The sequence below is a fragment of the Aedes albopictus genome, unplaced genomic scaffold (assembly GCF_035046485.1).
Source record: "Aedes albopictus strain Foshan unplaced genomic scaffold, AalbF5 HiC_scaffold_656, whole genome shotgun sequence".
NCBI classification, from domain to species: domain Eukaryota; kingdom Metazoa; phylum Arthropoda; class Insecta; order Diptera; family Culicidae; genus Aedes; species Aedes albopictus.
The window spans coordinates 8,227-25,000 of NW_026917483.1; the positions used below are offsets into that span (position 1 = coordinate 8,227).

General features: G+C 42.4%; 1 protein-coding gene across 1 annotated transcript; it reads left to right on the forward strand.

The window, feature by feature from the left end:
• The first annotated feature begins 13,297 nt into the window (after positions 1–13,297).
• LOC109417616 (chymotrypsin-2) lies at positions 13,298–14,583 on the forward strand. Its single transcript, XM_019691662.3, has 3 exons — positions 13,298–13,618; positions 13,857–14,247; positions 14,317–14,583. The coding sequence occupies exons 1-3, from the start codon at positions 13,380–13,382 to the stop codon at positions 14,500–14,502; spliced, it is 816 nt and encodes a 271-aa protein (XP_019547207.2). The 5' UTR covers positions 13,298–13,379; the 3' UTR covers positions 14,503–14,583.
• Positions 14,584–16,774: the final 2,191 nt, after the last annotated feature.

A 16,774-nucleotide genomic window follows, 5' to 3' on the forward strand; every position in this document is an offset into this window, starting at 1 on the left:
GTTTCATATTTTTAAAAACAAGTTCAGAGATCTCAGTTACACTAGTTTACAACATAAAACGAAAGTTGTGAACTTCTAGCAAGGACCAAAATTTTTGATGCATAATTATGTGCTGATATCAAGATCGAGCTTGAAAAAAATTCAAGTAGAATAGTTTTTAAGTTTTTCCTGAAAATCGAGCTCAATAGTTTTTAAAAATATACGGAATTTACTAAAATACAAATATTTTGCAAAGCGGACAACCAATCTTAAATCTTTTTGCATAAATAGAAAGCTGAAAGTTTTGATCATCTGAATTGCGAATAACATAGGGGAAAATACTACTCGATACAATCGGCATAGACCCACGCGACGAGATAAGGACTACAATTGGAAACTTGGAACATGGAATTGCAAGTCACTAGGTTTCGCAGGATGTGACAGGATAATCTACGACGAACTACATCCTCGCAACTTCGACATCGTGGCGTTGCAGGACTGTTTGTTGGACTGGACAGAAAGTGTGGAAAAGCGGGCATCGAGCGGCTACCTTCTACCAAAGCTGTGGCACCACCAATGAACTGGGAACAGGATTTATAGTGTTGGGCAAGATGCGACAACGTGTGATCGGGTGGCAGCCGATCAACGGAAGGATGTGCATGTTAAGAGTTAAGGTCCGTTTCTTCAACTGCAGCAGCATCAACGTCCACTGCCCACACGAAGGGAGACCTGATGACGAGAAAGAAGCGTTCTATGCGCAGTTAGAGCAAACATACGATGGTCGCTCGCCGCGTGACGTGAAAATTGTTGTAGCATGGGCGAGAATGCTGCAACATCGTACGAGAGCGAATGAGACACGTTACAGAAAGGCGCGGAACAGGCGGAACTCAATCTTCCGGATGAAAAAGCGCCAGCAGGAAGAACGAGATCGCGAAGCGATGGAAGAGCTGTACCGCGATAAGCACACACGAAAGTTCTACGAGATCTAGGAGTACGTGCACAGGACGGAAGATTTCCAGCCCCTAACCTCCAAGAGATTGAAGAGGAGGTTAGCCGGTTGAAAAACAACAAAGCCGCTGGAGCAGATCAACTACACCCTTAAATGAAACAACACAGCGCACGAGCGCAGCGAGCAAAAAGACAAAAGAATTTTCACGCAGATTTGTGTAACACCGGATCAGCACATTTTTTGTGTTGATCCGGTGTTACACAAATCTGCGTGAAAATTCTTTTGTCTTTTCGGTCGCTGCGTGAAAGTTACTCGTTGCGCTGTGTACATCGAGTTCTGCGTGTACCAAGCGAGTTACTAAAACACGGTGGAGAAGCACTGGTGAGAGCACTACCTGGGTCATTACCAAGATTTGGGAGGAGGAAGTATTACCGGAGGAGTGGATGGAAGGTATCGTGTGTCCCATCTACAAAAAGGGCGATAAGTTGGATTGCGGGAACTATCGCGCGATCACACTACTGAGCGCTGCCTACAAGGTACTCTCTCAAATCTTATGCCGCCGTCTATCACCGATTACAAGAGAGTCCGTGGGGCAATATCAGGCTGGATTCATGGAACGCGCTACAACGGACCAGATGTTCGCAATCCGCCAGGTGTTGCAGAAATGCCGCGAATACAACGTGCCCACACATCACTTGTTCGTCGATTTCAAATCGGCGTATGATACAATCGATCGAGAACAGCTATGGCAATACGTATTCCCGGATAAACTGATACTGATTTATCGATGGATCGAATGATGTGCGTAGTTCGAGTATCAGGGACACTCCCGAGTCCCTTCGAATCTCGCAGAGGGTTACGGCAAGATGATAGTCTTTCGTGCTTGCTGTTCAACATTGCGTTAGAAGGTGTAATAAGGAGAGCGGGGATAAATACGAGTGGAACGATTTTCACGAAGTCTGTTCAGCTGCTTGGTTTCGCTGATGATATTGATATTATTGCTCGTAAATTTGAGACGATGGCGGAAACGTGTATCCGACTAAAGAGTGAAGCCAGGCGAATAAGATTAGTCATTAATGTGTCGAAGACAAAGTACATGATGGCAACGAGCTCCTGGGAGGAATCACCGCGCCCGCTACCCCGAATTTATATCGTCGGTGATGAAATCGAGGCGGTTGAAGGATTCGTGTACTTGGGCTCACTGGTGACCGCCGACAACGACACCAGCAGAGAAATTTAGAGGCGCATTGTGACAGGACGTCGTGCTTACTATGGACTCCGCAGAACTCTACGATCGAATAAAGTTCGCCGTCATACGAAGTTAACTATCTACAAAACGCTGATTAGACCGGTAGTTCTCTATAGGCACAAAGTATGGATCCTACGTGCAGAGGACCAACGCGCCCTTGGAGTTTTCGAACGGAAGGTGTTGCGTACCATCTACGGCGTAGTGCAGTTGAAAGACGGGACTTGGAGAAGGCGAATGAACCACGAGCTGCATCAGCTGCTGAGAGGACCAACCATCGTCCGCACCGCAAAAATCGGGAGGCTACGGTGGACGGGTCACGTCATCAGGATGTCGGATAGCAACCCGACTAAAATGGTTCTCGAGAGTCATCCGACCGGTACAAGAAGACGTTGTTGCGCAGCGAGCTAGGTGGGTCGATCAAGTGGAGGACGATCTGCGCAGAGTGCGGAACTGGAGACGAACAGCCATGGACCGAGTGGAATGGAAGCGGCTACTATGTACAGCAGAGGCCACCCCGGCCTTAGCCTGATCGGTAAGGTAAGTAATAAAAAGTGTTTGGCAATTTTGATCGCATTTATTGCTAATTTCTAATTTTCGCGATAATATAGCTGCCATTTTCAATTATTGGATATTTTCCATTTGCTATTCATTACGGGAATTTGCGCGTATGACGAAATAAATTTCTATCCTACTTTAAGAAAGGTTACCTTCGTTGGTTGTGTATTGCTGATTGTTTATCGTACTTTCAGTTGATGTCTTTTGACATCATGTACAAATAACATAGTGATAAAAAATCTAGCGTAACATTTAGAACGGTTTAAAAAGTTTTTGAAAGTGACGTATTTCAGCTCCTCTAGTCCCTAACTATATCGAATTTTTTTAACAAATTTCGGATCAGAATATTGCAAGATTATTTTGTTTTTGTAACCCCTGAGATAAGTCAAACGTGGAACGTTATCTATTGGTGTAACTGATGTTGAGTTTGGGACTAATTCAGGTTGTCCTATTAGGTTTTCTTCAGGAATTTCAACTGGGAGTCCTCAAGCGATTTCTGCTGTGGTTCTTACGTGAATTCCCCCAGTTTTTTTTTTAATTCCTCTAAGGAATTCTCTTGGAATCCCCCATAAATTCCACTATGAATTCACTTTTGGATTAATTCCGGATCTTTTTTCAGGTATACATCTTCGGAGATTCCTCCAGAATTTCTTTCCAAAATTGTTTCAGGAATTTCTCAGGGGATTCCTTCTGGAATTCATGCTAGGATTTCTCCGGGAATAGAAGAAGATTCTTCTAGAAAATTCCTACTGGATTTCCTCAAGGAATTTCACTTGGTTTCCTTAAAGAAACCTTGGAAAGATGCACCTAGCAATTCCTGATGAGAATCCTCTCGGGATTTATCCAGGATCTTCTGGGATTTATCCAGGATTTTTTTCTGTAATTCATCCAGGAATTCTTGCTGCGATTTCTCTAGTTATTTCTGCTGGGATTCCTTCAAAATATCCTGCAGGGATTTATCAAACGATCGCTGCTAAGAATCCTCTAGGAATCTCCCTGAGATTCTTCCAAGAATTTCTCCAGATATTCCCTCAGGAATTTAAAAAAAAATGTGTGGATTCATCCTGACTTTTTTGCATCAGCCTTTCCACCAATGGTTTTCCATTATTTCTCCAGAGATTCCTCTGTAGATTTATTTACGGATTCCTTCAGGGATTAATTTAGGAATCTCTCTATTTTTTTTTTTTATTTGTGAATTTTAATTTAATGCTTATTCTTCACACTGTGGAGGAATCTCTCTAGTGATTGTGATGTAATGTGATGTAATAAGCATTCTTTTTCGCTACTGGCTTCACCATTCCTAGAATCACGCGTGCGTCAGAGATACACGGCATGGGATGTTCACGGATTATGGAATACTTGAACATATAAAGTGGAAAGGCAGTAGAAACGGAACTGGTTCGGGCAGAAGTTTATTGATCAGATGCAGTTTTTTTTTTTTTAAACTTTGATGTTGAATATAGGCCCCTCCATTAGAGTCTTCGTAGTATATGGAAATGTCCTAAACTTCTCCAACTACTGTTGTGTTAACAGTAGTAATGTCAAGAAGCAATAGGAGATGCAATAGTTCTGCTGTGACGAGCTGTAGAATGGCTTCATTACTGTAGTAGGTATATAGGGTATTGGTTCCCTTATTAAGCATGTGGCTCCCATTTTCATCCTACGAAAAACAAAGGATTGAAGCGCTGTTTGGTTTGTTTCTTATTTTTGTATTTTTTTTTTGTTAGAAGTGAGCACCCATGAAAACAAAAAGAACGGAATCAATCGGTGCCGAAATCGCTTGTTTTCGAATAGGATGATTATGGGAGCGTGAGATTACTGATGCACACATACCCTACCACTGCATTTTCCACACATTCTACAAATTAATCTTCCACATATTGTGACACACTCATAAGAACACTACATTGAACAGTACACTGCACTTAGTTCTAGGAGAGACATAGAATCAGAAAGAACAAACAGATCTGCAAAAGCATAGAGCAGTGGGGTTCGAGAATCGTACAAATCCAATTACCCGAAATAAAAAGATTAAAATGATGAGATTATCTTATTCCATCTACAACACAGCAAATTATGGTCATGTTGAAACTTTGTTGTTGTAAAGACTCTATAGAGCGTATTTGAACCAGCTGTTCAATTGTGTATTAATACGTAGGTACATATATGCTGATAATTTCATACTGTTAATTTATTAAGCATAGGGTTGTTCCAGCTAAACTATAGATAAAATACGGAACATCACTCAAAAGTTGAGAAACACTGTCTCAATATCGCATAAAGATCGCCCATTTTGAGCAGAATGTGAAAATATTTTGAATCGAATAACAATAAGTAACAATGACGATAACAACATCTACGGGAGGAAGCAATGAAGAAGTCAGTGTATAGTGCGATAATAGCCCATAAAACTCGCGAGTTGTATATTTCCAGAAAGGTGTAGGAGTGTAGTATAGAGTAGAGTAGATAAAGCTACCCGTTGAGAGAGAGACGCTAATTAATATTCACCTCAGCGATTGATCGTCGACAATGTAGCTCTGGAAGAGTTCGGCGAATTTCCGCAAATGATAGGTCAGTGCGATGGTTTCGGAGTCCATATCCATTCGGCGGATTTCCCGCTCCAGCTCGGCGAACTTGGCCGCATTATCCATTACGGCAGCAGTAGCAGCAGCAGCAGCAGTGGTGGCAGCAACCGGTGGTGGTTGTTCCATGTCGATTTCAGCAGCCCTCTGACACACGTGTACGTGCACACTTTTATTTTTTTTTGTGGAAATCGCAACCAATAGTCGGCCGCCAGGAGATTGCCGTATAAATGCTTAGGCGATCAAAATGAAACACTCAATTATAGGTGGGTTGCAAAATGTAGCCCGACCGACTGACTATACGTAGAACTGCTGTGCATGTGAAGTTGTGTACTTCAACGCCACTCAAACTCAACACCGAAATAACGCACAAAAAATAAATGTAACAACATCAATAACAACAACACAGCTGCAAGTCAACGACGCAAGCAAGAGATGGAACTTCACACGATCACTAATCGTACAATTAATAGATTTGCGTTGCTGTTGCCCACGTTCGTCGTCGCTCTTCTTATAATTATTGCAGCATTATTATTGTTTAGATTCACTACTCGAGTAATTTAATTAGTGGTTTCCTCTTCCTGATCTTCTCGACGATAATTGCGATGCTGCTTCACACACTTTGCGTAGGGGACGGACACACCGACCGCCTCTATTGGTGACGACTATCGAAATCTGAGCACTCTACACTTTTCTTCGTTCATTCATAATTCGGTGTTACCAGCAGCCAGCCGTCTATCTATGACGCGTTTAGATCAAAGAACACTATGTGGACGACGGCGATGCTGCCTCTAGATTGAACACTTTCGCGAACAAAACGGAACCCTGGTGGCAATAGGTATCTAAGAGGTGGTATGGTTCTCCTTGAACATCCTTTGCGCTAGCCAAATGCCATCAAGCGGTTATAATTTTTGCACATTTCTTTTCCTTTTTTGCTGCTTCTGCCCAGGCAGGAGATCCGTTTTCTTTCTTTGCGTCAAGCGCAACTGCTCAGACCGCGACTGCGAGAGTCGAGAGATGGTCGTGTCGTGACGATGATGTTGACTGACTGAACTGACTGACTGAGGGGAGAAACGTTCCGTCCGCGTAGAGAGATGTGTGCTTAGAGCTCTACGCCATGCTGCTATACGTACCTAGGTATACGTATCGGTGGTCACGGTGTTCACCGCGTGCGTTCGTATACAGCAGGGGTTCTCAAGCTGGACTCAAGCTTCTCATGACCACCGTATTCCTTCCGGATACCTAGCTCCTTCCAGTCACAAGCTCTTTTGCAACCGAGCTACTTCCGCAACCAAACTCCTCCGCCTTCTTTCGTCGCCGATTATCTTCTGATATCTAGCTAAAACGTCCGTTGATCTGCCAGCAATCATCCAGTTGACCCGTATCATCTATCGTCCCCTCGATCGTTCCCATGAATCCTGTCTTCCGTTGCAGCCAACCCGTCCACCCAAAGATCCCGTACTTGGACTCTGCGGATTATGTGTCCTATTCTTCTCCAGGTCGACACGTGCTGTGAATGGGCCTATAATCTGATGGAACTTGGTGGACTAGACTACGCAGGCGCAGGTCATATTGTGCGTTTAGCACTAAGTTGATTTCCGAAAAAACTTCATCGACTTCCGCTGCCTTTCCTATGCGTTAAACATAACTTCGGAAGTAGTGCGCTGTACAGTAAATCTGGTTTTCTATACAGCGCACTACTTCCGACGTTATGTTTAACGCATAGGAAAGGCAGCGGAAGTCGATGAAGTTTTTCCGGAAATCAATTTAGTGCTAAACGCACAGTATCGCGGCTAGCGCTACCGATGATTATTTCTAAACCACTAATAGAACACATATTATTCAAAAATAATCCAGGAATTGCTAAAAATGTAAAAAAAAAATCCTTTAGAAGTCCATCCAATTGTTACTTCAATAATTCATCTAGAAATTACTGTAGACATGGATTTCTTCAAATGTTTTATCAAGGGTTACCTATAGAAATTCCTCCAGGATTTCGCTAGGAAAACTCTTCTGTGATTCCCTAATAAATTCCTCATAGGATTGCTTCCGGGATTGCTCATGGCGTTCCAACAGAAATTCTTCCAAGAATTTTAAAAATGCCTCCAAGCAATCTTCTTGGGATTCTTTCAGGAATTCCTCCTGGAATTCTTTCGCAAACTCCTCCAGGAACTTTTTAGAGATTCCCAAAAAAAAATCCTCTTGGCATTGCTTCCGAGATTCCTCCTGGGTTTTTTTCAGGAACTCCTCCAGGAATTCCTTCAGCTACTGCTACAGGGGTTCCTCCCTGTTCCTCTAGGCAGTGCTGAAAAATTCATTTCGTCATATCTAAATTCAATCACCTGCAGCTCATTTTAGAAGCTGAACCTGAGAATATGGTGTATGGAAAACTTGTGCGGCTAGGCCAGTTCTGCAAGAAAGTCACGGAAAAACCACTACTTTTCGAATATTTGATGTAAATGTCACGGACTACCTTCGAAAAATCCCAATGATATTCACGGTGAATATCATTTGGCATTTTTCAAAGGTAGTCCGTGACATTTACATAAAATATTCGAAAAATAGTGGTTTTTCCGTGACTTTCTTGCAGAACTGGTTTAGCCGCACAAGTTTTTCATATACCATATTCTCAGGTTCAGCTTCTAAAATGAGCTGTAGGTGGTTGAATTTAGATATGACGAAATGAAATATTCAGCACTGCCTCTAGGTATTCTCTTTAGGATTCCTTTATCAAGAATTTCAGCGTTTTCTTCAATAATTGCTCCTATGATTTCTTCAGAGATTCCACCAGGAATTCCTCCAGGAATTCTTTCAGGGATTCCTCCAGGGATTCTATCTGTAAGTTCTCCAGTGATTCTTTAAGAAAATCCTCCAGGAATTTCCCTAGGGATTCCTCCAAGAGTTCCTCTGGAGATTTCTCAAAGAATTTCTCTAGAGATTCCTCCAGGAATTCTTACACGCATGTCACCATGAATTTCTCCAGGGCATTGCTTCAGAAGCTCCTGTAGGAAATTCTCTAGGCATTCTTTTAGGAATACCTCCAGGCATTCCTCAAAAAGTTCCTCCCGGGATTTCTATTAAGGATTCCACGTATTCATCCAGGTATTCATCCAGGCATTCCTCCAGGGACTCCTCCAAGGATTCCTGCAGAAATTCCTCCAGGAATTGGTCCAGGAATTCCTTCAGAAATTACTACGGCAATTTCTCCAGAAAATCCTCCTTCCGGAGTGTATAAAGATATTATTCCAAGAATTTCTCCAGGGATACATGAATTCCTCCTGAGATTTCTCTAGGAATTCCTTCAAGGATTTCTTCACGAAATCCTCCAGCGATTCCTTCAAAAATTCTCTCAGGAATTGCTCCCGGAATTTATCCGGGAATTATTCAAGGCACTCCTCCAGGATTTCATCCAGACATTTCCTCAGGGACTACTCCAGGAATTCAACCAAGAATACCTCCAGGAATTACCCCAAGAATTTCTCCAGGAATTCCTTCGAAAATACTTACAGAAATGCCTCCATGATTTTTTCCAGGAAATCCTCCTGGGATTCCATGATACTTGAATTCCACAAGGAAGTACTTGACAATATTTTGCAGTATTGCTGCTAGAAAACTTTCTGCTTGAAATTCCTTTAAAAACTATCATTTAGATTTCATTTCTCGGCGATTTAAAAAAGAAGTTTTCCAAAGCATTGCTACTTATGTAATTCTGCTTATATCGTATTTCCAAAAAAAAAACTATCAGAGTAAATTACATATATTATTTTGAACAATGATCTTGTAAAGTGTGACAAGTTGAGAATAGTCTCCAACTTGGTTTCCAATAACTATCAATTTAAACACATATTATACCAAATAAATGTATGTTATAGATCTTTGTTTGTTATTAAGACAGTGGTTTTCAGATTTTTTTATATTTCCGTATACAGGGTGTTAGGTTCATGAGTGCAAACTTTTTATAGGGTGATAGAGGACCATGAATGGTGAAAAAAAAATGTTCTACGCATATGCTTAAATCTCAACCGTTACGTAGTTATTGAACTTCCCATGTTTTTGACTCTTATTGCCTTAACTAGCTATAACTTGAAAAAGGTCAAACTTATCGCAGTTTTTTTACACTTATTCGAAAGATTATTGAATTTTCTATCAAATGGCATTTTTGAATCGATTGTTTTAGTTGAATAACTAAGTTTTCTAGAATAAAATAGCTTAAAATAGTGTGTTTTATTTTTTTTTGTCAATTATCTTTGAAACAAAAAAAAACAAATCAAAACGAGTTATAACTCGTATAACATATATACCACCCGAAAGCCACACTGTTCCCATTCGCACAACAGTCCCATGTGAATAGTAAACCCAGCAAACATGGGACTGTTCTGCGAATAGGGGCAGCACAGTGCTTTCCAGAAATGTAGCGGTGAACAGGACTAACAAGTCCCCAAAAAACACCTTAACTCAAAAAACAACTGAAGATTTATGTTACCCGAAAGCTAAAGTGCTTTCCAAATCAAGCAACGCAATTTTCCCTCAACTAAACTTTACTTTTATGGACAAGCTCTATCCACAAAAATAAAATTGCCTTCCATTTGCATACAGGGGATTTTTGAGTTGGGCGCCATGTTACAAAAATAAAATAAAATAAATTATTATAAAGGATTAACACATTACGATACCCAGAACCTTACAAATGCATACATAAGATATATCACAACACTAAACACAATGTGCCCAGTTATCCAGATGAATAATACCTTCCGATCACAGGATGACGAGGTTTCGTTTATTGATTTAGGAACATCAGTCATCCTGGAATTGTGTTTTGATTGGCAGTTAGACTTAGTTTACAGCCATTGCTGCTGATTTCATAGTTTGGTTTCGTCTAGGAAAACTAATTCTAATCTGGCATCACAATTCAGGTTTCATCACTAGAGTTCTATAACTTGAAGTCTGTGCCAGGGAAAGGTTTACTGAATGTTGGCAATCGAAATGGGATTGCATTTCATGGTTCTCTATTCTGCTTCTGCCAGAACCCTATAAATGTTCAATGTGCATAAATACTAGTGGAATATTAACAAGTTAAAATACAACATGTAACACAAACAACGCACGAATATCAAACTTTAAACACATTAAACAATTTTTTTGTCTTCTTATTGTAACAAATATTCATACCCGTAACAATATTCATAATCCCCTCCATATTAGGTTCTTATTTTTTTTTAATTTTCAGAAGAATAAACGCTGGTATCAAAGGTGGAAAACCACTGATATGCAACACAGCTGTATTGACCGGGGAGGTAAGGTAAAATACTTTGTCACTACTACAAACCACCGAGTGGCTACTACACTTGTAGTTTCCCAACCTTTCATTGCCGCGCCGCGACAACGGATGAGAGGGATTACGGAAAACCGCGATAGATGCCGGAACACGTGTATGGGTTGGTACCATAAGCCGGTTTCTTGGTGTACTGGATGTGTTGTGTGGCATGTCTCTTTAATGAAACGACGTAGGTTCATTTTGTCATTGTGGTATTGAATGCTGTTGTATTGCTATACATGTGTATTTTTTTTTATGGATTGATATGGGTGAGCTGAGTATAAGATGACTGATCGAAAAGTGGAATACTGTTGTATGTCTTTGCTGGAATAATTTTATAGCGAACCAAAAGTTTGTTAACCAGAAAATATGACTTTATTAAAGCGAACACATAATTCATTTATTTAGGAAAGGATTTTTTGGTTCACAAAGCGATTTCAGTATTATAAATTGCTAAAATGAGCTTTGAAACGAGCTTCTCAAATTGATTTTTTGCCTATTTCATAACCAAACACTGTCACTTGAAGCTCTCGGCTTAGAATAGCACTACGGAACCCCTGTTCCTGGGTTAAAGGCCACTAAACAGGGAATTCCAATACAAGGTGTCAGCCCAAGTAACATTTCGATTACCAAATGGTCTTGTAGAGGCTTTGGGAGCCATCATAAAACCTTATCCCTTTTATTTTGGTTTTTTAATGATTCTTGCCGTCCAAACCATATTAAATGTTCACTCGTTCACACCACACGTTGATTCTCCGGTGGTCCATCGAAGGATAAACCGGAAAAAAATACATAAGCGCGAATGCCCGACGGACTGAAAAACAATCACTCACTCGGATACTGAGGCAACAAATCAAGAACTGTACAGAAATCGATGCTTCATTGCCTCTCAATGACAATGGAACACAGTACGACATGCACTAAAGGCTAAGGATACGGGTATTACCGAGGGTATTGCCATAAGGGTAGTTGAAAGGTGGTGACAGCAAACACAGAAGGTGGCGTGGTAATAGATCTAGAAAGATCGAAAGATTCCCAGCCCCTAACCTCCCAGAGATTGAGGAGAAGGATGGCCGGTTGAAAGCAACAAAGCCGCTGGAGCAGATCAACTACCAAGTGAGCTTCTAATTAGTTCGTTCTACATTGGTTCGTTACAAAAATTTGGGATGAGGAAGTATTACCGGAGGAATGGATGGAAGGTATCGTGTGTCCCATCTACAAAAAGGGCGACAAGTTGGATTGCGGGAACTATCGCGCGATCACACTACTGAGCGCTGCCTACAAGATACTCTCTAAAATCTTATGCCGCCGTCTATCACCGATTGCAATGGAGTTCATGGGGCAATATCAGACTGGACTCATGGGTGAACGCGCTACAACGGACCATATGTTCTCCATCCTTCAGGTGTTGCAGAAATGCCGCGAATATAACGTGCCCACACATCACTTGTTCATCGATTTCAAATCAGCGTGTGATACAATCGATCGAGAACAGCTATGGCAGATTATGCACGGATACGGTTTCCCGGATAAACTGATACGATTGATCAAGGCGACGATGGATCGAATGATGTGCGTAGTTCGAGTATCAGGGACACTCCCGAGTCCCTTCGAATCTCGCAGAGGGTTTACGGCAAGGTGATGGTCTTTCGTGCTTGCTGTTTTCACATCGCCTTAGAGACGGTGTAATAAGGAGAGCAGAGATATACACGAGTGGAATGTTTCAGCTTGGTTTCGCTGATGATATTGATATTACAGCTCGCAAATTTGAGACGACGGCGGAAACGTACATCCGACTGAATAAAGAATAAAGCCAGGCGAATCGGATTAGTCATTAATGTGTCAAAGACAAAGTACATGATGGCAAAGGCTCCAGAGAGGAATCACCGCGCCCGCCACCCCGAATTTCTATCGACGGTGATAAAATCGAAGCGGTTGAAGAATTCGTGTACTAGGGCTCACTGGTAACCGCTGAAAACGACACCAGCAGAGTAATTCAGAGATGCATTGTGGCAGGAAATCGAGCTTACTTTGGACTCCGCAGAACTCTACGATCGCACAAAAAGTTCGCCGTAACACGAAGTTAAATCTATAAAACTCTGATTAGACTGGTAGTTCTCTATGGGTACTAAACATGGATTCAACGTGCAGAGGACCAACGCGCTCTTAGAGTTTTCGAACGAAAGGAGTTGCGTACTATCTACGGCGCATGGCAAATGAAAGACGGGACTTGAAGAAGGCGAATGAACCACGTGCTGCATCAGCTGCCGAGAGAACTAACCATCGTCCACACCGCGAAAATCGGGAAGCCACGGTGGGCGGGTCATGTCATCAGGATGTCGGATAGCAACCCGATTAAAATGGTTCCCGAAAACCATTCCACCGGTACAAGAAGACATGGCGTGCAGCGAGCTAGTGGGTCGATCAAGTGGAGGACGACTTCGAAGAGTGACGCACAGCCACGGACCGAATTGAAACGACTCCTACGTACAACATAACACTCAGGCCTCAGTTTGACCGGTACCTAAGGTAAGTTATCGACTGGACCGAAGAAAATTCAAACTTGACTTGCGTAGTCATTTCAGCACCTGTGTCAATATGTTTGCCAACAAGTTGACTTCCGTTATTGAATATTTAAAACTTTAATTCAACTTTTTGCGATCGTGTATGTACCTAGTGCAATCCCCAATACTTGACGATAACAGTTAGAAATTATCCAACGCGAACATCTGACTACATTTCGCAGCTATGCGAAGTCACGTCGGATTAGTGAAGTTTGCAATACTGTTCATTGTCGGCCACGTTTTTGCCAACCAAAATGCAACTCTACGGAACTCTACCACAAATTTGCGAGAATTTGTGGTCAACGGAGGCGACGCAGGTATAACGCCGTACCAGGTTTCCCTGCAGCAAGGTGGAAGTCATTTCTGTGGCGGAGCGATCATCGACCGCAGATGGATTCTAACGGCGGCCCATTGTCTCATGGAGTGAGTAAAAAAAACGATGTGGAAATTAAGGGTAAAGCAATACTACCGTTCTACGCATAATTGTCCCATATAACATGGGACAAATATGCGTAGGACGGCAGAATAAGTTTCATTAAATATGTAGCATACACGGGTCTTTGGTTCCAACTGTACTTAATCACATGATCTGTTGTTCATTCCACTGTAGTCGATGTGTACCTTAAGTCTATGATAATTTTCATGTTTCACGATTCAACAGCCTAAGACCCAGCGAAATGACGGTGGTCGCTGGGACGACCCGGCTCTCCAGGGGCGGTTCCCGAATGCGAGCTGAGAGATTCGTAGTCCATCCCCGGTACGACCGTTCGCGAGCGGCAAACGACATCGGTCTGGTACAGATCCGAGGGATATTCCTATGGCTTTCGAATCGCGTTGGTAAAATTGAACTCGGTAAGGAGTTCGTCCCGGCGGGAACGGAGGCCACCATTACCGGATGGGGTGGAACGCTGCAAAGTGGAGGTCCGTTGTCGGACAAGCTGCAGTACGCCCGTCTGAGGGTGATTGGCGAATTACAATGCCAAACGGTGTTGGCCAACATCGGAGATTGGATTTTGTGCACGTACACTAGAGAAGGACAAGGCATTTGTGGGGTAAGTGATCAGGTGCAGTTGTTAGTCAACTCAATTTGATACTTACTAACGGATTCATTTCCCGAGCAGGGTGACTCTGGCAGTCCTCTGGTGAGTGACGGTAAAGTGATCGGAATCGCAAGCTTTGGCGTGGGATACCTACCGGGTGAAGGCTGCGCAGCTGGATTTCCGGATGGATTCGCCAGGGTTTCTCATTTCTACAACTGGATCCGTGAGACCACGCAGAGACGACGGATTTGGCCTTTCGGATGGTAACATGAGATATTAGAAAAACAATTTTGTTCAAAAATGTGTTGTTTCAATTTCGATTAATTATACCAAACTGTCTTAAAACTATTTTTTTAATCTGTATAGTTATGGTAACTTTATTTACATGGAGTTTGAAGAACCGCCGATAAACATCTTTTGTGTTTGAATGATGATCGGTAAGTTCGTTCCATGTTATTTGTTGTGAAAATCGCAAGGTAGGAGTTCGATGGAAGCACAAGAAGCAAGAAGATAAAAGCAAATAAACAATTTTTTTGGCATTTTCTTGTTCCGTTTCGGACATCTCTGTCTTCAGAGACTTGGTACGGATGGTTGGACTTGGCCGTATATCAGCCGAATAATACGCCAAAAGTGGCTTTTGAGAAGCCCTATTAGATAATATAGAATCAATTAGCTTAGTTAACCCTGTTCTATAGAGCTGATTTAATGCCATTTTTACGACTTAATGATTACTTGGGGAGATGCTAAATGTGCTGGGGGGATTCGACACCCTAACCTGAACAGAATGCGTGTTATCGTGAATCTAACTTTTTGTTTATTTCGAGTTCGGTAATGAAGCGGCGGTTTACCATTCTCTCGCAAACTTTACCCAAACAACTTAAGAGAGCTGTTGTCTACTTGGGCTCTAAGCTGTCTCTCCGGAGAAAACTAAGATGGTTGTCTTTTCTAAAAAGCACAAACCGGCTAAGTTTCCGCTCAATCTGATGGGTAAGACAATCACTCATAGTATGTCTTCTCAATATCTCGGCGTCTGGTTCGACTCCAAATGCACCTGTGTATCTGATACGGAAATGTCAGAAACGAATCAACTTTATGCGAACTATTACCGGAACATGGTGGGGAGCGCACCCGTTTTCAATCCGCGGCGAAAACACACTTGCTGAAGCTTCTACGGGTTCAGTACCGTTGCCTTCGGATCGCGTTAGGTTGCATGAACTCGACTCACACAATGAGTTTAGAGGTACTTGCTGGTGTACAGCCTCTGACAGACCGCTTTGCGGAGTTGTCGTTCCGGTTTCTCATCCGATGCGAGGTTGTGAATCCATCGGTCACAGAAAATTTCGAAAAGCTGCTCGAATAGAATTTTCAAACTCGTTATATGAGTGTGTACTACTGGTACATGACGCTGGAGGTAAGCCCATCTTCGGTTAACACCAATCGTGACAACTTCTCAGACTTCGTTCCTCTGTGGATTTTGATCTGTCCATGAAAGATGAGGTCCATGGAATACCAGAATCTTTTCGTTCTATGTGTATTCCGCAAATCTTTGCAAGTAAGTTCGGGCATATTAGCGGAGACAGACAGTTCTTCACAGATGGTTCAAAATCAAATGATTCGACTGGTTTTGGTGTCTACAACGATTTTCATAACGCCGCCTTCATGCTTCAAAAGCCCTGTTCGGTTTACGTTGCTGAGCTAGCGGCTATATACTACACCTTAGAGTACATTAGCACTCTTCCACCTGAGCACTGCTTCATTTTTACCGACAGTCTTAGCTCTCTGGAGGCTGTTTGGTCAATGAAACTGATGAAGCACTCAGCGTACTTCCTGAATGGAATGAATACGCCAGGTCCTGAGTGCTTTGTCCAAACGCTCATACACCATCACCATAGCTTGGGTCCCTTCACATTGCTCGATTACGGGCAATAAGAAAACGGACTCACTGGCTAAAGTGGGCGCTAGCGAAGGCGATATTTACGAGCGTCAAATCGCCTTCGACGATTTTTTTTCATTGTCCCGTCAGGAGACCTTGATCAGCTGGCAACACAAATGGAGATGGTTGCACTCCATCATTCCACAGGTGTCAAAGAAGTCATGGTTCAAAGGGTTGGATTTAGGCCGCGATTTCATTCGTGTGATGTTTCGGCTGATGTCCAACCACTATTTGTTGAACGCAATACCTTCCGTATTGGGCTCTCAGAAAGCAATCTCTGTGTCTGTGGCGTGGCATACCAGGATATCGAACATGTCGTGTGGGGATGCAATGAGTATCGTGAGGTCAAATCTGAGCTGCATGAAATTCTCCGGGTCCGAGGAAAACAACAGAAACCCGTTAGAGAAGTGTTGGCAGGACTTGATGTGGAATACATGAACCTGAATTATCAATTTTTGAAACGTGTTGATGTCAGAGTTTGATATAGTGCGTTCCTTGTTTTCGTTGTCCGCCTTTTGGTTTTGTTGTTCGACTCTGTCTGTCGTCACCCCCTTCCGTTTGTCCTCTTCTTGTCGTTGTCTACCGATAAACTCCTTTCTTTTTGGT

Bases quoted from the DNA above. Each gene is read 5' to 3' on its own strand.
- LOC109417616 (XM_019691662.3), top strand. From the start codon at position 13,380: ATGCGAAGTCACGTCGGATTAGTGAAGTTTGCAATACTGTTCATTGTC. The intron at 13,619-13,856 runs GTGAGTAAAAAA...ACGATTCAACAG, and splicing joins GCGGCCCATTGTCTCATGGA to CCTAAGACCCAGCGAAATGA. The intron at 14,248-14,316 runs GTAAGTGATCAG...TTTCCCGAGCAG, and splicing joins AAGGACAAGGCATTTGTGGG to GGTGACTCTGGCAGTCCTCT.